Source organism: Austrofundulus limnaeus, unplaced genomic scaffold (assembly GCF_001266775.1).
Source record: "Austrofundulus limnaeus strain Quisiro unplaced genomic scaffold, Austrofundulus_limnaeus-1.0 Scaffold874, whole genome shotgun sequence".
Taxonomy (NCBI): Eukaryota; Metazoa; Chordata; class Actinopteri; order Cyprinodontiformes; family Rivulidae; genus Austrofundulus; species Austrofundulus limnaeus.
The window spans coordinates 2,147-23,538 of NW_013953276.1; the positions used below are offsets into that span (position 1 = coordinate 2,147).

The window sequence follows — 21,392 nt, forward strand, 5'->3', positions numbered from 1 at the left end:
AACGACTTCAAACAGGTGCCATTAATACAGGTAATGAGTGGGGGAAAGAGGAGCCTCTTAAAAAAGAAGTTACAGGTCTGTGACAGCCAGAAATCTTGCTTRTTTGTAGGTGACCAAGTACTTATTTTCCACCATTATTTGCAAAAAAATTCTTTAAAAGTCAGACAAAATGATTTTCTCAAAATTTTTTTCACATTTTGTCTCTCATAGTTGAGGTCTACCTATGATGTCAATTACAGGCCTCTCTCATCTTTTTAAGTGGGTGAACTTGCACAATTGGTGACTGACTAAATACTTATTTTCCCCACTGTAGTTTCTCATAATGTTGTATAAAAACAGCTTTTGTAAAGTCCTAAGAAGCGTGAGAAGCACAGAATTTGCTTTTAGGTCTAAAAAACTGGAGGGAAAATGAACAGAATATGGAAAAGCATTTTGATTTTCCAACGTGTTTCGTTTTCTAAAGTTAATTTAATTAGTTTTTCTAAAGAAGTCTGAAATGTAATTCACTTCATCTTTTTGGTACAATCTGTACTAGAGGGTTTGGCATAATTGTATCGTGTGCAATTAATTGCCAGAAAAACATTAATCGATTATTTTTTGGCACTTGTTGATTAATATGATTAATGCCACCAGGCAGACTGACTGGAGATTTCTCCAGTCAGTCCGCTCGCTGCTCCTCTCCACTTCAAATATGACGAACATTAAAAAAAGGTTCTGTAATTTATTTATCTATCAACATAATTTAGAATTTGATGTATAACCTGAAGTCTGTAATTTTTACACAATTTGGAAAAGATTTTTATGAAGAGCAAATCTTTCCCACTAAATAGGTCATGTGACCAGGACATAAGGGTGTCCTGGGACTCCAGGGGATTAATCGTCAAATTAATCGTTATCGGCTAAATACCACAATTAATCGTGATTAATTTTTGTGCCAATATTGCCCAACCCTACTGTACTATACATTTAAAAACATTATTTTTTAATTGATGTCATCAAAAACAGACACATAAATCTGAGTCTGGAGCTCTAAAATATGATTTTATTTTTAGAAGTCAGATAAACATGACTTTGATGCATCAGAACAAACTGTAGTTTGTGTTATACCATGGAGATGATTAATTGTGTGAATTATTGACTAAATTTGTTTTTATGTTTAAATATGTTTGCTTTTATTTGTTTTCAGACATATAAGACAACTGGAAAACAGTAAGTAACATTTTTTATATGATTATTTCATGATTCATTATTTAGTCTGTTGTAAATAAAGCTTTGGGTTAGTGTTAGCTGGATCTTATTTATTTAATTATTAAATCAGGTGGAAGTTGGGGGTAGTGTTTGAATCACAAATGCAAAACAATTTATTTCTCAGTTTACCTTGATTTGTTTTAACTATTTCCCCTTTTTTTGTTTTATTCATGTCACTATCACTTATAATCAACAATAAAGAATCTCTTACAGATCTTTTTAAATCTGACMTGTAAAGGAAAAACAGACTAATTTGCAGGAATCTTTTTAACTTCGACCCATGATTTTATTTATTTTAATGATTTTAAAGATGTTTCACTTTTTCCTTCCACAACAAATATGCAAATGTTTTGCAGTAAATGTGGTCATTTTGTTTTTTTTAATAGTGGTTTGATTTTCTTGGAAGGTGCCGCCGGCAGCTGAAGAAGGACATGTTCTACCCGGAGTACGTGGAAGTGGAGACGGAGATTCTTGGAATAAAGATGGAGGAGGAGATGGAGAAATTCCTGGATGAATTTCCCTGTCAGATTGTTACCACCATCAATTTAATGTGTAAGAGTTGGTTTAAAAACACCTTCAGTGAAAAAGGATGGCATTTTCTTTTTCTTTAATGAGTCCTTTAAAGGGATAGTTTGGCCAATCTGAGGTGATGTTGTGTCACAACAACACATTTTACTTAAAAAAAATAAACAACAAAATTTGCTGGACGATAAATTGTCTCAGAAATTGTTATAAATGATAATCTTGTTTGGAGAACTTTTTAAACGAATTTAAAGATCTGATCCTCTAGCTTTAACCATTAGAAGGTAAAAACTTAATTCTGTTCAAATAAAAAATTTTAAAATTTTATTTCAATTTTACTTCCCATCAGGTCAACTGTCAGATCCTGAGGAAGAGGAGGAGCATGAAGATAACGAGGAAGCAGCTCCCGAGGACGACAGTGATGATGAAGACGACGACCTCGACGACAGCAGCGAGGAGGAAATGAGGAGTGAAGGCGAGGAGGAGGAAGAGGAGGAGGAGGAGGAGGAGGAGGAGGAGGGGCTAGGTGATCAAAGTGAGCTGGCTGAAGACCATTTTAGCTCATGGGAGGAGGAGGAGGAGGAGGAGGAGGAAGGAGAGGAAGAGGAAGAACTGGAGGAAGATGACGAGGATGACTATGAAGTGAGAGGTGTTTGACGGATGCAGTTATTTGTATCTGAGTTTTACACTTGCTGACACAGCAGATGTTTCACCATCAGAAGATTGAACCTCTGGATTAAACTGAACTTTAATCTAACTGCACTGAATCTCATGCTAACCCAGTGATGCTTCAGCTGAACACTGGTTTAAGTGCTTTTATAGGAAATATTTGCAGTTCATACCTGCTACGTCCACAAAACCTKAATGTATGAAAACAGAATTTGGCCAAAAAGGGTTCAAGCTAAATGACACTCTGCATGCAGCAATGCTTCATTTTCTACCACTTTAATATTTTTTTACCAGTTTGTCAAATTTCAACAGCTTTGTGGATATTCATAGCTCAGTGACAGCCAACTTGAAAGAAARTATAAATGTTTCTCCACACAGAGTTGATTCTGATGGTTTCTGTCAACATGTTTGACCTCAGAGGAGACGGCGCTAACACGACCCCAGGAGCAGGAAACTTGAATTAGTGTTATGTAATGTTGCTTCATGCTTTAGTTAAATATTGCAAGCCAAAGAAGAAAAATAAATAAATAAATAAATAAAAAAAGCTGATGCATCGTGATACGATTTTACAATCTGCTTTTCATAGATGCGCTTTCTGAGCCTGAATGCTTTGAATGATTTAAAAGAGATTATTACTGAAGTATCTGTTTTAGGTGATGTGAAATCCTGCACTTTACTTTGAAAATATTTTGAATGTGAAAAATGTCATTTTTATTTTGATACGAGTGACCAATAAAAAAATAAAAGTTGCATAATAAAAATCCTGTCGAAYGTTTTCAATAAAATTTCCTCTTATGACGCTTTTGGGATAAAAAGGATTAAAAAGAGTCAATGTTTTGTTTTATAAGAGGAAAAATCAAATAGTGCCATTGTTGTCAAAGTGTGGCACTAAATAAAAACTGTTAATGTGTGAAAACAAGCTTTAAAAATGGTAGTACAACTAGTCTGTACACTCAGCATGTTTTTATTATGTTATTTGTTTAAAGTTTAATAATTACAAAGTTAAGTTACAAATATGACCTTTGTCATATTTGTAACTGGAGCATTTAAAAATAAAGCCAAAATATATAGAAATTTAAAAATAAAACTTGAAAACTAAACAAATTTAATAAAATGTCTGCAAACATTTTCATCAAAACTAAATAAGCACAGATGTTTGTTTTAAATGTGAATTCAAGCAATTTTACGTTTTTATGTTCCCTGAAAGGCGGAACTATTGTTCTTGTCTGTGTATTCGACGGACATGACAGACGCTCTAACTTCCGGTGTGTATTTCCGGTTTTAGCTGCCGATTGAACGGCGTGTGTTTAGATGTATATTTAAACATTCTACGTGGTTTAATAGAAGGAATGAGTTATTTTTAGACTCGGTTTGCTCTGAACACCATAAGACAGAAGATGAACTCCGTGTTCCGTAAGGTAAAGTTTTTATTTTTTACTTTTCTCTGAAAATGTGTATTTAGAGGTCATTGTAAACAAAATCAGGCAGACAATACAGCTGTCCCAATGGCAGTAGTGGGCAAAAGGTTTAAAAAAAAAGAAGGGGGAGACAGAAAAGTGTGTATGCTTTCTGTTTTTTTTTAAATACTATTAAACATTATGAATATTCTCGCCGCTTTGTAGTAGTTTCCGGGTGAACTGATCAGTGCTTCAGTACACTACATTATAAGTTTTACAATAAGTAAAAAATGAAACCTGGGGTTTTATTTTCTTATGTTTGCAGATTTTAGTCACACAAAAGCCTTTTGTGCTGACTCATGCCCTAACATTATGCAGGTACGTTTTTGAATTTTCTTATGCACAACTGATTCATTTCCATGTTTGAAGCTGGAACACTTTTAATTGTATTTATATCCGCGGAGATTGAGTGGAATGAAGCTGTAATGGATCGTGATAGGATGATTAATGTGTTTCACTGCACTGAGGCTTGACTGAGAACCTGATTTTTAAAGTCTTGTAACCTTTAAAACATTATTTTTCATTCATCTTTGTCCTGTAATCTTTTCAGAGCCACACCGTCCATCCAGCACCCTGCGTGGTGTAAGTAGTCAACCTTTAATGAAACTCTTAACCCTGGAAGCGACATTATATAGTATTTGTGTTGTGAGTCAGAGATTTTAATGGATGTTTGGTCCCTTCAGGCACAGCCTCTGTAAACGAGAGGCAGTTCAGAAGCATGCCGACACATGGGATCGGGAGGTGGAGGCATCTCGTACGAAAAGTTGCTGTAAGTTTCAAAAAAGTGTTTTTGTTGCATCCTTGCTAGTTTAGCACCAGATTTAACTGAACGATCAGGTCAGGTTTTGACAGTTTGTCAGATTTTAACGACTTAAACTCCTCGTTGGATTCGTCGGCGTGAAGGTTGTACTCTGTTGATTTTGTTTCAGCCCAAGAAAAAGAAGGACAGAATTAAGATGATACCCATCGTTCCCGCCACGGACACGGCGTACGGGACCCTGAACCTGACGGTGTCGGGTTACGACATGACGGTGGTGGAGCATTACGCCCAGTACATCCACAACCTCTGCATCCGGCTCGACATCAGGGTGACAGAAAGGTGAGGAGGGCGTTTTAARTTCAACCTGCTGCAGTTTGATACGTCAGTTCAACCCTAAGCTTTACCTGCTACAAGGCAGGAGACATCAAGACCAAGGATCTCCCCGTACAGATCAGAGTCAAAGAAATGAAGTACAGATCAGGTTGTTATATAAAAAAAAAATCCCATGGAGCTCTGTTAAATCTGTTTCGGTGAACCTCTGCAAAGTCATCCACATATTTTTTCTTAGAGTCTGTCACCAGAATACATTTTGCTGGACGGTGAATTGTCTCAGAAATCACTGCAATAAATGATAACATCATTTGTGGACCATTTTAAACTAATAGAATGATTCAGCTCTCAGTGGATCTAATGAAAATTGGATTTTATTTTTTGCTGGCATTTCATATTATCTGCAGAATTGAATCTTCTGCAGTAAAACAAGTCGTCACGTATGACCTGATGAATCTATGAAAAAAAAAAACTCATCTAATAATTTCTACTCCTTTTCTCTTTTCAGTCTTTTATTTTTGTTTGTTTTTGAGAAAATGTTTGTCAATCGGGTGAAAAGAAGTTCTTTCAGAAAGGAGACTTGATAAAAAGTCGTATCCACCCATCATTTTGCTCCGTCCCTAATATTTATCTTCCTCCTCGTCACTTGCAGCTACGGYTTGCCCACAAAGACCACCGAGGTGGTCCTGATGCAAGAAAAAAGCACCAAAACCTTCATCGACTCCATCCTGAAGACTCACCAACGAGTGATTCAGGTAAAAACTCTGCTTCAWTTCTCCTTCTTACTGTCAGTTTTATGAAGTTCCCGCCAAAGAGAGTCCAGCTTTAAATCTTATTTGTGTTTGTAGTTGAGGAGTCTGAACACCACACTGTGTGCTGTTTTCATGGAGGTTCTGTTAAAGAACCAACCAGAAGGAGTTCAGCTCTCGGTGAAGGAGGTGAGTCAGCAAGAAATGTTTTTACGATCTACAATCCCTTTAATATAAAATATTTATGTCTCCATCACAAAATAAGTGCATTTTAACAATGTTAACTGTTGCTTCAGCTCAACCACTCTCATGTTGTCTTAAGTTTTATAACAACGTGAGTCAAATGAAAATGATTGTTTTTGTTTCTGTTTTTCTCTCAGCACACTGAGGACGATTTCGAGGCTCGCTTCAAAGTACGATCAGAACTGGAGGAACTCCTCGAAAAGATGAAAAAATAATTCTTTGAAACTGCAAAATGTTTTCTAAYGGTGAGGAGAAATGAACCAAACAGACGTCTGGTCTTCTTTGTTGTTCTGCAGTAAAATGCAAAACAGAATCTGATAAACAAACGACACTGTTGTTTCTGTGACTGTTTAAAAATAAAACTACAGAATAAGAACCCATCTTATGTTCATTTAGATGTTGCAAACATGATGTTGCAGAGTGTATTTAATGGTATTAACGCATTTAATCTGAAATCAAACATTTTGTGTTGTAAACAGTTTTTTATAATAAATGTGACAGAAGCTTCTGAATTCTCAGTAAATTTAAAGTTGGAAGAATATTCACTTTTACAGTTTTGTCGACTCGTTCATTTGTGAAGGAAAAATGTTTGTTTTTGAAAATGCTTCACTTAGAGATGCTGTAGATGTTTATTAATATCATTATTAGAAACTCAACCCATTTTTAAAGGAAGGTTTTTGGTCTTGATACTTATATGAAAACAAAAAGTGGATTTTTACTTCTTGATGAAAACTGCACTTTTTGTTTCTACATCACCTCTGAACTCGCTCTGTGTCCAGGCTCCTTACAGAACTTTTCTCACAGGAAATGCACTAAGTATGTTGTGTTGTTGGTCAGGACTTCGCGGCCATATTTCTGGGGTCCACTGCACCGCTCTGAGTTTTAAATATGAGAAAACAACCTCGTGGGAAGATGTTAGATCACTCCACTTTACATCGTTCCCTTGGAACAAATCCTTAAATCAAGCCAAGCTTTGACTTTCTGCTTTTTAAAATGCAAATCTGAACCTTTTCCTTTGTTTAAAAAAACGTTTTACATCCAGTTATGTCTTTTGGCTTTTCAAATTAATTTTTTTTAAGAATAAAATCATATTTTTGCAAAAAATAATGTCGAGAACAAGAATAATGTCTTGGAAATAAACAATAAGACAATCGTTTCAACCTCCTAATAATACTAATGATAATAACATAATGCTCATTTGATGCTGATGTGTTAAAAGATTAAATATTTATTTGTAAAATCAGTAGCAAAGTATAACTTCATAAAATGCTCAACACATCTCATTTTAACGTGGTGAGATTGTTTTTTGTGTAGGAATACTCATAGTGCTATGACTTGTTATATTAGGATTTTTTTCTGTTATTATTTCAACGTTAATCTCATATGACCTAGTTCTAGTAATATGACTTTATTCTCGTAATATTCATGACTTTTCTCCTAATGACTTTTTCATGCAAAACTTTATTCTCTTACCACTTTGTTCTCATAATATGACTATTTTCGTACATTATTCTCACAATCTGTTTTTTTCCTGTACGMCTTTATTTTTGTAATATGACATTTTTCTTGTATGACTTTTCTGACTTTCTCATAATATGACTTTACTCATGTGTACGGAAGCTGAGAGTGTCGGTTTTCCRCATATAATTATTTTCCGTGCTTTTCTAGTGATGACATATGTCGAGGAGCGTTTTCTCGAGATGAGTTAACATCTGGATGGTTTTCCTCTTGTGCATCATTCAGTAACCATGCGAATGGCCTGGTCAGCGATTAAGTTTATTATTTATTTACGTACTGTTATTAAACCAGGCAAATCCCAATGAGATTGCAGATCTCTTTTGCAAAGGTGGCCTGGGCCTGAAGGAAACCTATTAATTGTTCATARTTATGTCATTTTTGTATCATAACACAGACTCAAATTGCAGTTTGTCTTATACAGATAACTTTCATATCAGCCCTCGTCATTTAATGAGATGGCTGGCCTGACTGCAGATCAGCAGGCGTTCACACAGAGATCCTGCTGATATAATAAACYATCTGTAATCAGCTGAGGGGATTGGGCCGTCTCCATGATTATTGTATGATCCACAGTTAATCACAACGGTATCTCGAGAAAACCGTCGGAAAAAAAAAATGCAGAAAACGTCTGCTCTCGGCTTCCGTATATACGACTTTATTCTTTGAAGACCCTTTTCCCCCATTATGACTTTATTCATGTAATTAAAAAAATACAGTATTTCTGTCTTGGCCCAAATACTCCATTGATAGTACGTTCACAATTCTCAGCTGTTAAAAAAGAACCTCACATGAAACACATATTTGGTTAGCAAATATATTTTAATATATAATATTTATTTTTTTAGCACAATGACAAAATGGCATAATTTCAGTTCAGTCTCTTAAATCATGACAAAAAGCCACATCTTTACTTTTCCTCTCACTCTTACAATCCATTGCGGTCATGGCAGAAATCCTCCTGAGGTCAGCCCTGCTCCCTCCAGAGGGAAACATTAGGAGACGTTTCTAACAGCACTGAGCCTGGATGGCATCCAACAGGGTTATGATGTAAAATACTAAAGTTTAAACACTCCTCAGTCCTTTTGTTAAAGCAATGTCACGGTTTTCATATACATCTGTCTTAATCTCACCAGGACAGAACTGGGTCACTTTAACGTGATGGACTGGACGCACTGGAACAAATACACCTGCCRCACGCTACAAACTTTACAAAATAACAAAAATGAGAGAAAACCGATGACTGAACTGAAAACAGAGCAGCTGTGTTTTTACTCACAGGAAATCAGATGTTATTGAGAAGTTTGAAAAAAATTTATCCGCGTGCAAAATGCCTCAAACCTACAAATTCCTTTGTTTCGACTCAAAAAACATAAAATAAAAATGGCTTCACACTTCCAAATCACACCGGAGGAATGTTTTTAGTCTTCAAACCTCTGCCCACCATTTAGTTGAGTTCTTCAATGAAAGCTTTACAATTTATCACTTCAGTCTCTTTATGATAACAAAACAGATATGCACACACCTAAAATAAATCAAATCTATGCACAAACATTTATCCAAAATCAAGATTGTTCACCACAAACGTCATGATTCTGTTAACCGAGACACGGTTTCAACTGTCCTCAATCACCCTAGTTGGTATTGTAACTGATGGAAAAGCAGGTTTTTGAGGATAAAATGTGAACTTTTATTCATAACAAAAAGAAATGGAATGATACGCAGCTCTAAAGATACAGTAAACAATAAAAAAATGAAGAAAAGCCTGAAACAAAGACAAATGCTAAGGTTTTACTGTACGTCATAGTTCAGAAAACAGATAAAATAATTATCAAGTCACGGAGTTCACCACAGTTCAGCGTTCTTGTGCAATGACTGCCACATTCAAAATATTCTGTATTAATACGCCCACTCCATGCCACCTGTTGCCTTCATTGCATTATTTTTATTTTCTACTCGTCCTCACCACTTCCACTACTCTCTCAGCACTCGTATCCACCTCTCAGCATCAGCTCGCCCATAAAGTTTGACCGTTCTCCAACACTTAACTTCAAACAAAACAGCCGTTAGAAGCTTTATGCAGCCCACTGTACGGGAAATTAGCTGAATTAAATAATGAAAACTAATATTCTGTGAAATAATTTCTTCAATTAGTAAAAAGACAACCTACTAGGTATAAGTAACGTTATGTTGCATTTTAATACTGAAGTGTTTTAGATATTAAGCAGTTTTCCAACATTGCTTAGTTAAAAAGAGGTTTTAGCTTGTTAGCTAGCAGGATTAGCTTAGTTGACCTTTTCTGCACTGTATTTTGTCAGAGCATACAATTTTCTTGTAATTTGTAATAAAATAAAAATATATAATAATAATAATAATAATAATAATAATCTACTATGGGACTGCAGTCTTGTGACCCTGCAGGTTCGAGCCCAGGAAGGGCATGGAGTGCACAACAATTACCAAATTTATTGTGTGAGGTTGCTCACCCACAAAGGGGAGCAAAAAAAAAAAAAAAAAAAACAGAAAAAAAGTCCAAATTACTTTAAACTCTTAAAAAAATAATAATAATAAATATCGGTGCTGCCCCATTGTCCACATTAACATTATATCAAAATGCRAGGAAAACAATGTAACATTTTATATGCACGCACTATTAACACTTTCAGCACACAGTTCAACAGTAAAAAGATCAGCTAAAGTAAAAGACGTAAATACCCCCCCCCCCCCAAAAAAAAACTTTAAAATTAAATTATTTTTTTTAAATGTTAGATTTTTCCACCCAAAATACTTGACAATGGGGTCAAGATAAGTAAAATATTTCATTTTTAAAATAACTTTAGTAATGTAAACGGGGCCTCTGCTTTAAAACCACTGTACTTATCAGCTCAATATGTTTTATCTTGGGGATTTCAAAAGATTAAATTTGCATGATTAATTTCCACATTCTTAGATTTCTCTCCATTAAACTCCCCTCACGGTACAATGTGCAAGTGACAGCATGCCTCATACAAACAAAATGAAAAAACTTGTGACTGCTTTCATCTTTTGTCATGATTTGGAAACTCTCTGAAAAAAAACAAAACAAAATTTGCTTCACAAGCAGTGACAACGACACATCAGATCAAATACAGCACAGTTAAACGGAATATGTTACGTATCGGTAAATACAAGTAAATGAAGATCACTTTTTTTTGTTGCTCCCAAATAAACGTCACCCAAAGCTGGAACAGCAAAATATAAAGAAAGAAAATAACGAGTAAGAAAAAATGTCGATAACACAACATCCCCTTGACTTGTTTCCAATTAATAAAACAAAATCAGGAAATGTAAAAACAACAATATATATAGGCATTAAATAAATTAATCAATCTAAAAACAAATACCATAACATAGATGCAACATACATATTTACAACCAAGTCAAATAAAAAAAGCAAACAAAAGGTTCATTTTTAGGGGAAAATATTTCAATTTTAGTTGACTGTTAGCATTAATGCTAAACACCTCTCTGCCTCTTGATTATCTACTTTATCTATTCTCACATTTTGGTTCTAATTCTGTATTTACCATAAACACATTAGGCTTTTAGTTTTGCAGCATTTACTGAGCTGATATGTACTTTGAACCCAGAAATAAAAATCTGACATCATTTGTGACTGATATGTTGATATATTATGTGCCAATGGCTACAGCGAAAATAAAAGCTAAGCTATGTTAAAATGTTAGAGGGGCTCAACGGATCTGACTTTAAATAGGAAAGTTTCAGCATGACAACACTTTGATGCAAACACTAATTAAGCTTTTTAAAATGCCTAAACTTTTATCAGAATAACATCAGTCAGCTGGAGCTTAACAGGCTAGTTTTAAATAAAAAAAAGTACAACTGAACGCTTTGCCTACTCAAATGCAGATATGGAGAGAGTTTCACAAGCTGGTATTCAAAACTATTTAAAAAATAGTAAACAAAGATCTTCAACCTCTGCTAAGATGTTGCACAATGGTGGAAACTCAAGATCTGCTAAGAAAAACTTATTTGGTTTGTAAAATAAGTCCAGCGTTTAGACTGCAGCATGCATTTTAACACTGGGGGCCAAAAATAAATAAAATTTTGTCTCTAACTCCCTTCCGTAGATCGACACAGTGCACACTATTTTTTTCATCTTCTGGGAAACCAAAGAAAGTACAAGTTTTGTTTTTCTCTCTTTGTAAGAACAGTAAGACGTTACACAAAATAAATAAAAGTAAATGAGTTTAATTTGAGCCTTAATTTGAACATTATAGCTTGTTAAGTTGTGCTTATTTGAGATCAACACAAAGTACTTTTATAAACGTTATTTTATTTAAATTTCAATCTGAAGTCAGATCTTGGATTTCGGAATAATGCCACATCCAGCTTAGTTTAACTTTTGTAAACCAGACAATCTAGGGGATTTTTTTTCACTGACCACCACTACTACTACTATTAGAAACACAAGCTAATAATATATTCATCTGCACTCAAGCAACATGGTTACTAATAAGGTGGTCAGAAATAATGCCTGTAATTGATTAAAAAAACAAACAAAATCTGACAAGACTAAGTAATCATTACCACAGCTGACCATTTTTACGAGCTGGGAAGCCATATAGAATTTTGAGGTCAAGTCATAATTCTGACTTCAGTTGTTTTTCCCAATTTGAAACAGAGCACAAATGGAAAACACTAATTATCACGATTGATCAATGACTTTTCCGTCAATTTAATCAGTATCTGTTGATGTTTTGATGGTGGACCCAACAAATGGACCCCTCTGGATAGCATAAACCTAAAGATGAGCATACTTTGTATAACAGTGTAGAAGCATTTAAGGGTGGAGTATTCTTTTTTTTTTTTTTACAAAAAAGTTTTATGACCTTCGTAAACCAGATGTTTGCTGCAGAGAAAGGTTCACTGTTTGCACGTCACCACACAACTCATGTTCTGTTCTTTTGTTACCAGAGTTGTCCTAAAACATTTTCTTCTCAGTTTTAAGAACTCGTTTTTCGTGTTTTTCTTTTTTTTTTTTTTTTACAAGGGGTTCACAAATCACTTCTCAAATGTCACCTCATTGAACAAAAACAGGTCGAGTCTTCTCAAACAGGACGTTTGAGCTCTTATTACAACTAAAGKAGCTCTGTTTTGTAGGACAGTGGTTCGTGCAGTTTTTTTTTTCCATTAAGACAGAAATGCATAGGATACAAATCAGTACAGTAACACTATAGTACGTGAAGCTATTAAGAAAAACAAAACAGATCATAAAAACCACAATCTAAATTAAAAGTCTTGGTCATTGGCACTGGGGTTGGAGCGGAACATGAAGAAAAACAGGCAGAAAAACATCAGGGTTTGGTTAAATAACTAGTCATACGCTGATAGATTTTGATTTGGCTGCTTTTTTTTTCCGTAACTTGCAGCTTTAAAGACAACTAAAACAGGTGCGGGAACAAACCCTAAGACATTCTGTTCACAACAACACTGAAGTTCCTTAGCAAATTTCCAAAGAGAAAAAGTAGCATTGCTCTCGTGAAAAGGTTCGAGCTGCTGTGATTRACTGGACGCGTGCGCCGGCGCCCGTCTGCCGCTTCGCGCGACTATCGCTCACAGTTGTGAAAAAATTTTGGGGTAAACACAAACTCTGCTAAGGCTTCGTTGCGGGGAGTAAAGATACACAGTGTTCAAAAGAGCGGTTATTAAAGTTTAGTTTCAACAGTCTGATAGCTTCTTTTTTGTTGTTTTTCTTTAATGTGTTGATACACAACGGGAATGGCATAGTCCRGTAATGAGCCGCTGAGTGCATTAGAGATCCTCGTCACAATTATGTACAGTTTGTAAAAGAACACGAATAATTAAAACATACATTTTGATTTTTATCTCCCCTCTCTAAAGGGTCGTCTTTAAATCCACTGGTCAGTTTTTTATTGTTCAATAAATCAGTAACAGGAGTAAAAAAAAACAAAATGTAAATATTTGAAATTTACTCGTAGTTTAATTTAACTTCGCTCACAAAGTAACACTAGATTTAAATTTGGTAACTAAAATACTTTAGACGGTAAAACTGCACGTACGGTATAAATTTACTGCTTGAGCTAAAGTTAGCTGAACAGAGCATAAACTGTACTTATACTATTTTTTCTTGTTGTATATTTATATACAGCTTTAACCAGCTCCTCTAAAGGACATTCACTTTGGTTCCCATAATAAAGGAAACCTGTAGACAGGAATMTTTCAAAGCAAAGAAATAAATGCTATAGTTTCCCAAACTCTAAATAACCCTTACAATGACGATAAGCTAAAGGCAAATATTGGCTTTATACTATGAAAATCATTGTTATATATATCTCTCTAAAGTATTAGACCATTTCTTTGCTCATGAAACATCCYATTTATTCGCATCACAGTAAAGGGAATGCTTATAGAGCTGCTAAAGATACAAGACTGTCGCGTTGTTGAAATTTGATAAAGTTTAGTTTTGAATGTAGCAGCCTCAAACTCACGTGCAACTTGTTCGACTTAATGTTATAATGATTTTTTTTTTAGGAAACCACAGTTAGGCTGCGAGGAACATTTAAATGAGAAAGTTGATGCCACTCTGCTGCTACGGCTCACGGGAGCTAATTTAGCTTAGCTTCGTTTAGCTTAGCTTAGCGTAAAGACAAAAAGCAGCTCCAGACTTGCACCGACGCTAATTCTCCACTGACCTGCGGACACGAGTTCAGCATCAAAACYGCTTCTTTCGTTTCACAAACACGCCGAGACGTTTAAGCAACTACAGAAACACAAAAACGAGCACCTTCACAAAAATGAGCCAACCGGTGACGTGTAAGATTTAAATTAATTTTACTCTAAGTTTCAGAATTGTTCTTCATCCACTTCAGATATTTACACATTTTAGTTTACGCCAAGATGGTAATAAATAATTTTCTGATCATTATATTTGATGTTTTGGCTATTTAGTGTATTTTAGGTGAATCTAAAACCAGAAACCTTTAAACACTAATGAACTATATTGAAGCATCACTGCTCATGTGTGTAACATGTTAGCAGTTTTTTAGTAGCAATATTTAGGCTTCTTTTTGTAGTTTCCTGAAAACCTTTACAATTTCATTTTGTTTCGCTCAGAGGCAGGATTTTGTCATTTCTGCTTCCTCGCAGTTGGATGTCTTCTAAAGTCCTAACAACCAAGAGTGACACGCACACACAGAACATCACGCATTTCACTCATTCGGACCCGACTCAGCATCTGAGTCAGGATGAACTCAACCGCGTTCCTCGCACACATACTTTGTTGGTCCGTCTTCAAATATTTTCTTGCAGAGTCTATTTTTTTGTRTGTGTTTGCTTCAGCTCGCCATCCCGAAATCATCAGGGCAGGAGGCTGCGTTGCTACGATCTGATTGGTTGCTTTGTAGGTGGCAGCCTGCGTGGGTCCGTGTTGCAGCGTCAGGGGTTCGTGGTGGGGTGGGTGCGCAGGTGGATGCGTATCGGTGTGTGTTGAATGGATGTGGGCGGGACTTGGGTGAAGGAGAAATGGTTGGCTGGTTGATGTAAGGGCCAGGAGTGGAGAAACTAAGGTGCAGAGAGCATGCCGGCAAATCCTGCGCTCACACCTTTTTAGGGGGAGGAGCCAACTTGATGATTTCGTCTTCAGAGGGCTGGCGGATGATGTCTTATTTTTCCCAGAAGTAAGAAGAGAAGAAAAAGAGAGAAAAACAAAGATGTTTAAATGATCACTATATCATAGACTTAATGTTTTCTGTTTTTCAACCACTAGAGGGAAGAACTTCATCACTTTTAAAAACCCAGTTGTTTTTACTTCCTAGTTTCCAGAGGTATAAAGTAGCTGAAAAAAATAAGTAAAAGTAAAAATACCCTAACAGAAAATGACTTGGGTACAAATTAATTTCATGGATAAGAAAAGTACATAATAAAAGTCATAAAACTGCTCACAATAATTGGGAAAAGTAAAGGTAATTTTACACACTCTAAAAAAAAGAAGTGTTGCCTTTACTTAATCAAGTTATGTCAACTGGTTCAACCAGACCAAACTGAGTAAATGAAAAACTATTTGCTCAGCAGGTTTTAGTGGAACCAGTTGACATAACTTGGTTAAGTAATTTCAACATTTCATTTTTTAGAGTGCACAAACAACTGCTTTCATGATGAGTTTGGTCATATTAAAAATTTTAACATGTAACTGGTGTTAAATTTTTCAGTAAAGAARTGAAAATATTTTAACATTCCAAATGTAATGAAATGAAACTGAAAAAATGACTTAAGTACTGTAACAAAGTAAATTTACTTTGTTACTTTACACCTGTGCCAGGTCTCAAGCAGAGATGCAGATGGAGGAGGGGAGGTAACAGGTGGTGATCAAATCTTTTCTTGTGAGCTGTCATTTTAAATAAATGTCCATTAGATCTGATACGTGACTCAGCTATACGCTCTAACATTGTTTTGCTGCAGTCTAACACTGTATTTCATTATTTCTAGAAAAATACACTGGGAGCTGGCAAGCCTAAATCTAATACTTTTGGTTGTTTGGGTTTTTGCAGGAGCTGAGATGTGCTGCAAAATGTTCCACTGGAATGAGTTTATGGCTCTTACGCAAGGTGTCAAAAAAGAAAGGTCAGGGTAATTAGACATGAGGTAGGTGTCTAGAAACCATTTGAAGTATTGCATTTATGCTAGGGTTGTAACAATACATCAAATCACATCAATATACTTGTTAAATTATTTAATGAATCAWTTACATCAAGGCAAAACAAAAACATTGATCCATATTGCATCATAYTGATCGCAGACTTGAACTGAAATCGCATCATGATAGACTTGTGATACTGAAACATCGTATCGTCACCCAAACAAACCAATATAATATCGTATCGTGATAAAGCAGGGGATTAGAACAATTTGAATCTTGTGAACGGCTCCTTACAACAAACAATAAGTACCAAGTTGGCGACAGTAAAGAGTCATTGGGGGAAAGGGGGAGGATCTTTTAAAATCAAATGCTTCGTCATGATCTGAATCCCCTCAAAAACCCATTCATCCCATCTCTTCTGGTGACRTTCACTCCTCATTTATACGTGTATAATGCAAAAACTGTATCCCCAAAAATCAATTRTAACATTGAGGGGGTAGTAKTATACACAGGAGAAAATTTTGACTGATTTTTTGCTAATGTACTACCACAGTAAATTCCAATATTTTCTTGTATATAACTGAAATATTGTTGTGGGGGATAAATAATCTTAATTCCTCTCTCCGCCCTCCTGCTGTAGAATATGTCTCACATATCAAAGCATATACTACATAACAGTAGTTGTTTTCTTTTTTTCCACACAGAAGTCAGATTTTTTTCTTGTTAATCAAGGAGACGGAAAGAAGACGTAGATGTCAGTTGCACGTTCATGTCCTCAATAGTCCATATTGCTAATTAAACAACCAGATTCTGCTGTGAGACTGCAGCCACAAACACAGTTCACAGAGGGTGAACCGCAAAGGCTGAAAAATCCTGAGGTCTGCATGAAGTTAGGGTTAACTTTATACACATGGATTAGATTCTTTATGCTTTATAAACTCAAAAATGGGAGGTTGCATTATACTCGATGCGTATTATACATGCATAATGTCTGTATGCAACCTTCCTGAAAGGTGTGGAAAGTGCTACCTTTATATTTCTTGGCAGAGGGGATGCGGGTGAGCTTGGTGTCAATCTCATCATCCTCAGAGATCTTCAGCACAGTGGTGCGGTACTCGATCACCCTCGTCAGCAGGTCCGGTCGCCGCGAAATCTCAAAGATGTGCTCAATGTACGACAGGTTATCTGAAAGGGAGGCACGGTGGATCAGTCTGACAGAAAAGACCTCAAACCAGTATTGTTACTTGTGACAAACGGTTYGGAAGTTGAGGCCAGACTAATGGATTTGCGYCTCTCACCATGAGCGAGCTTGTCGTTCTTCTCGAGGTAGCTGAACCACTCCTTGGAGGAGGTGATGCTGTTGCTCTGGTCCTCGGGGATGTCCTCCTTACAGGCTGATTTGAGCTGCTCCAAATCCTCGTTGGTGATGTTTTCAGACAGGTCGCTGAGCAGAGAGCTGTACTCCGCCATGGTCTGGTCGAAAGCAGAAAGAGCAGAAAGTTGAGACGATTAGATAATAAAGAGGTATATGGGCTGCTTAAAGTTTGGAGGACATTAACACATGATTCAGAAGAAAGGCGCAAAGACCAGCGACTGAAACCAGTTTAATGTTGCCAAACTGCTCGGTGTGCTACAGCCCACCTACTTCCCAGACTCCATGGTTAGATAATCTTTACTAACGACAATAACATACCATCAGAGGGGAGTGGAAAATACCCAAAACACAAAGTCCTTCCTCTGTTTTTAGTTTGCTTGCTGCTGTTTTTGTCCCGAGACAAAGAAAAGAGAAGATTGACTCATGAGACAATGGAGGAACAGACCTTTGACCCAATCAACACATTTACTGAGTGAAGGAAAGCTCCACGGGGTTATGGGTTTTTACTTCATCTGACCTTCAACTGAATGCTCAATGTGAAGGTTTTACACTTTGGACTATGGACATCCAGAAATATAAMACAAATAAATCAAATCAAAAATGCATTTAACAACAATCAGCTGCCTAAAGTCAGCAATCAAATACACACCAGTAAATGTTAATTAAATTTCAAATGAAACYGTTATGGACTAATTGTTTATATCTGTTCTACCTTGACACTGTCCAGTAATCATATCTCATGATAACTAGTTTCRGCTGTTTTACTCTATCGGCCCTAGACTTCAAGACTCCAGCAATGCATGACCTCTTTTATTTTGATAAGGTGTTTCCGGGCTGACAGCCCTGTCATTGGTTAGATGGTTCACAGTTGGCGAACTGTGATTGGTTGTAAGCATGTCACAGGATGTTATATTATCGGCTGCTCTGAGCCGAGGCAGCAGCCACARCTCARCAGACTTCTCTGATTGACTTCTGCTCTGTTGTTGCTCAAATTAAATCATTTGACGACCATACACGCAGACTTTCTGTGCATTTATTCCAACGTGTTTCTGCATTCTTGGTAAATCGTGCCACCACAAAACTAAAGTAAAACTGATCAATTGAATTGATCAATTACGTTTGAACAAGAACCAAGATATTCAGCTCAACTTGAACTAAAAACCAGTCAGAGGTAGATTTTCAGCACAGATTTATCACCATCAGTGATCTGAGCAGCTGCAGCTTTTATGAGAAGAAATTACAAAGAAGCTTTGTAGCTCCTTGGTTCCCTCTAGAGGTCTGAGGGTCTTACTGAGCTATAATCTCCAAAAGTAGGGGTGCACCAAAAAATCGTTTTACATCAGAATCGTGATTCTCAATTACAACGATTCAGAATCAATTTAAAAGCGGCCTCCAATTTGTAACTACATAGGACATCCTGACGTCATCACGCAGCTGCTTCTGGAACATATGAATGCGCAGAAAGCACCAAAACAAAGAGGAAACTACAAAACTGGAGAAAAGAGAGATTCAACTGACCCTGTCTTCATTGAATACAAAGATTTGGGCTCATTTTGGTTTTTACTGAACCAGTCTGAGTTTGACACGAGCGAGGTGTGTGAGGTTTGCAAAATGAAGATGAGGCACTTTGGGAACACAACAAATGGGCTCACCTTATCAGCTTTGAATGAAAAATAGATTTTGAATTGAATCATGGTCCCAAAAATTATTATCGAATCGCGAGAGAGTAAAAGATTCCCACCCCTATCYAAAAGGCAATCAAACCTTTAAAGGGGGGTATTTGTTGTGCAAAATATACTATCTTTATATCTTCTTATAATGTCATACATACCAGTGTTATTTTGACTCTTTCATGCATGTTTGAGAAAACATTGAATCTCCTGTGGTAGCTATATGGAGCTGCCTTAACACTTGCAGGTACAAAGCTCCGCCTATTTACCCAAAGCTCCTCCCTGGAGCTCTGTCTGCAGCCGAGCTCTCACCCCACAGATCACCCCTCTACCGAAGCATTGCTGTGAAGATATGTTGAAGTAGGAGTGTCAGAAATGGTAGGAGTTTCCTAAAGAGATGTGTAGATAGATTGTGATTGAGAAAATCTAATTTATTTTGGTATATACAACAATTTCACAACAACTGAGGTAACAGTTACTTGATTGTGGTATAGAATTCGAGCATGTGCCTAGAATACACAATACCCCCACCCAACCCAAAAAGTCGAGTCAAACTACCTTAAATAAAAAAAAAATAAAATAGAATCAATATGTAGTGGCTTTAATTGGCGTATTACATGAAATGCTAGATTAGTGTTTGATAGTTACCAAAACATGACTAAAATGCACAAATTGATTTATTTTCATTGTGCTGACCTAAGTGCAGACTCTAGTTTTAGTCATGAGTAAACTGTTCACTCTGCTTACCTGCTAATCACTATTAGAAAGGATTAAATAAATAAACAGCTCTGTATTCAAACTCTGAGAAGACTCAAAGTAAAATAGATCAGTTAAAAGAAGCCTCACTTCAGATTATTTTACTTTTAATTAATGTAAATAAATCTGATGAAATTATCTCACCAGCTTTTATTAGACTTTAACTCCTCAATCAGGTCAGAAGGAACCTGCCGAGGAAAAGCAACTTCTTCCACATTTCATAAAGGTCTGACTTTGTTCCCTGGTCTTTCCCCCATGAAGCCCAGCTTGTAGTGGTCCTATGGACAGACCTTCCATCTCAGCAGAAGAGCTCCTCTGCTCCATCGGGGTTAGCTTCGACTTTTTGGTTTGCTCTTCTAATTAATGTCCTCCCTCACCCAGTCTGAGTTTTGGTGGATGGCCATGTTTACAATGTGCCATGAGATTATGATACATCCTTGCTGAAAATAAAACTAATATCTGTAACAGAAAAWTTTTTGATGTGTTTGTAAAGATGACGAATTGAAAACTACGGCAGTATAAAGCTATGTATATTTGTCAACAAATGTTCAATTTGTAATTTTACAGATAATATCACTGATTTTATGGCATTCAGACAAAAAACAAGCATTTGTAATGTTGAGGGGACCCACTGGCGGGGGGTCTGGGGGTCCTCCCCCATAAATGTTTAAAGAAGTAAATGCCATTTCCTGCATTCTGGTGTATTTTAACATGTTGTTAAACAGATTTTTACCTACACAGGAAAACATCTAATGTGAGTATTCTATAGGTAAAATAAAATAAATTTATTTGTTAAGCAAGAGAAACAGCACTGGATGAACTAATATTTTATGGTAAATGTGGGGGTTTAAATGAATTAAATTTTTAATTTGATTGGGACAGTTCCCTTCAAAAATGATTGTCATTTTATTTAAAAATGTCAAAATAGATATTTTAAAGACATTTACAAGGAACAAGCTTTTTAAAATTTAGAGGCATCACCTCTTCTGTGTATGTTAAAATTTTTATTTACTTGTTGATGTTTACTTTTGTGGAGAAAAAACTGATTATAAAGCCCCAAAACTGGAAATAAAGACTAAAACAAGCACAATTACAAACTCCATCTACTGCAGTGTTATCCCAAATTATTAAGTTATTTGCTTTTTATGTCATATAATAAATATGATTTTGGTCTGTGAGAGAAACTGGAGTACCTGGAGAACAGAAAGTTGATCTAGCAACCTTCTTCCTTCTTATATGTTGCTCTACCAACTGTGCCACTGTACTGCCTAATTTTATATTTATAATATAATTATTCAAATTATTTAATATTTGATTAAAATATATCTATGAATATAACCTGATAAGAACCTCCATCTTTACATGAGAACATTGGCTTTAGACTGGTCTGGTTGTCCTTATTCAGAGGTGCTACATTTAAATTTTAATTTAATTTTCTA

The 21,392-nt window shown here is 36.0% G+C and overlaps 3 protein-coding genes across 3 annotated transcripts in view; 2 read left to right on the top strand and 1 right to left on the bottom strand.

Moving 5' to 3' along the window:
* The window catches only part of zgc:92594 (E3 ubiquitin/ISG15 ligase TRIM25), a gene marked incomplete at its 5' end in the record, with an annotated part of 4,469 nt that extends 734 nt beyond the window's left edge, over positions 1–3,735 (top strand). The window contains 4 exon segments of the mRNA XM_014029238.1: positions 1,187–1,209; positions 1,655–1,800; positions 2,120–2,305; positions 3,725–3,735. Coding sequence (XP_013884692.1) covers positions 1,187–1,209; positions 1,655–1,800; positions 2,120–2,305; positions 3,725–3,735 — 366 coding nt within the window.
* On the top strand, positions 3,701–6,501 carry mrpl48 (mitochondrial ribosomal protein L48; the record flags this gene model as incomplete). The annotated part of the gene is given in 8 exon segments (XM_014029239.1): positions 3,701–3,857; positions 4,162–4,214; positions 4,447–4,478; positions 4,580–4,665; positions 4,826–4,995; positions 5,639–5,741; positions 5,835–5,924; positions 6,116–6,501. Coding segments are annotated over 8 exon segments (633 nt in total). The 3' UTR covers positions 6,194–6,501.
* Positions 6,502–15,011: 8,510 nt separating this feature from the next.
* pea15 (proliferation and apoptosis adaptor protein 15) lies at positions 15,012–17,625 on the bottom strand. Its single transcript, XM_014029240.1, has 3 exons — positions 17,451–17,625; positions 17,182–17,337; positions 15,012–15,177 (listed from the first exon to the last, which is right to left on the bottom strand). Exons 1-3 carry the CDS (start codon positions 17,620–17,622, stop codon positions 15,113–15,115), a joined length of 393 nt encoding a protein of 130 aa, XP_013884694.1. The 5' UTR covers positions 17,623–17,625; the 3' UTR covers positions 15,012–15,112.
* Positions 17,626–21,392: the final 3,767 nt, after the last annotated feature.

Excerpts from the sequence above, each read along its gene's own strand:
- pea15 (XM_014029240.1), bottom strand. The coding sequence starts at position 17,622 with ATGGCGGAGTACAGCTCTCTGCTCAGCGACCTGTCTGAAAACATCACC. Across the intron at positions 15,178-17,181 it reads CTCTGCCAAGAAATATAAAG|ACATCATCCGCCAGCCCTCT; the intron begins GTAGCACTTTCC and ends GGGAAAAATAAG.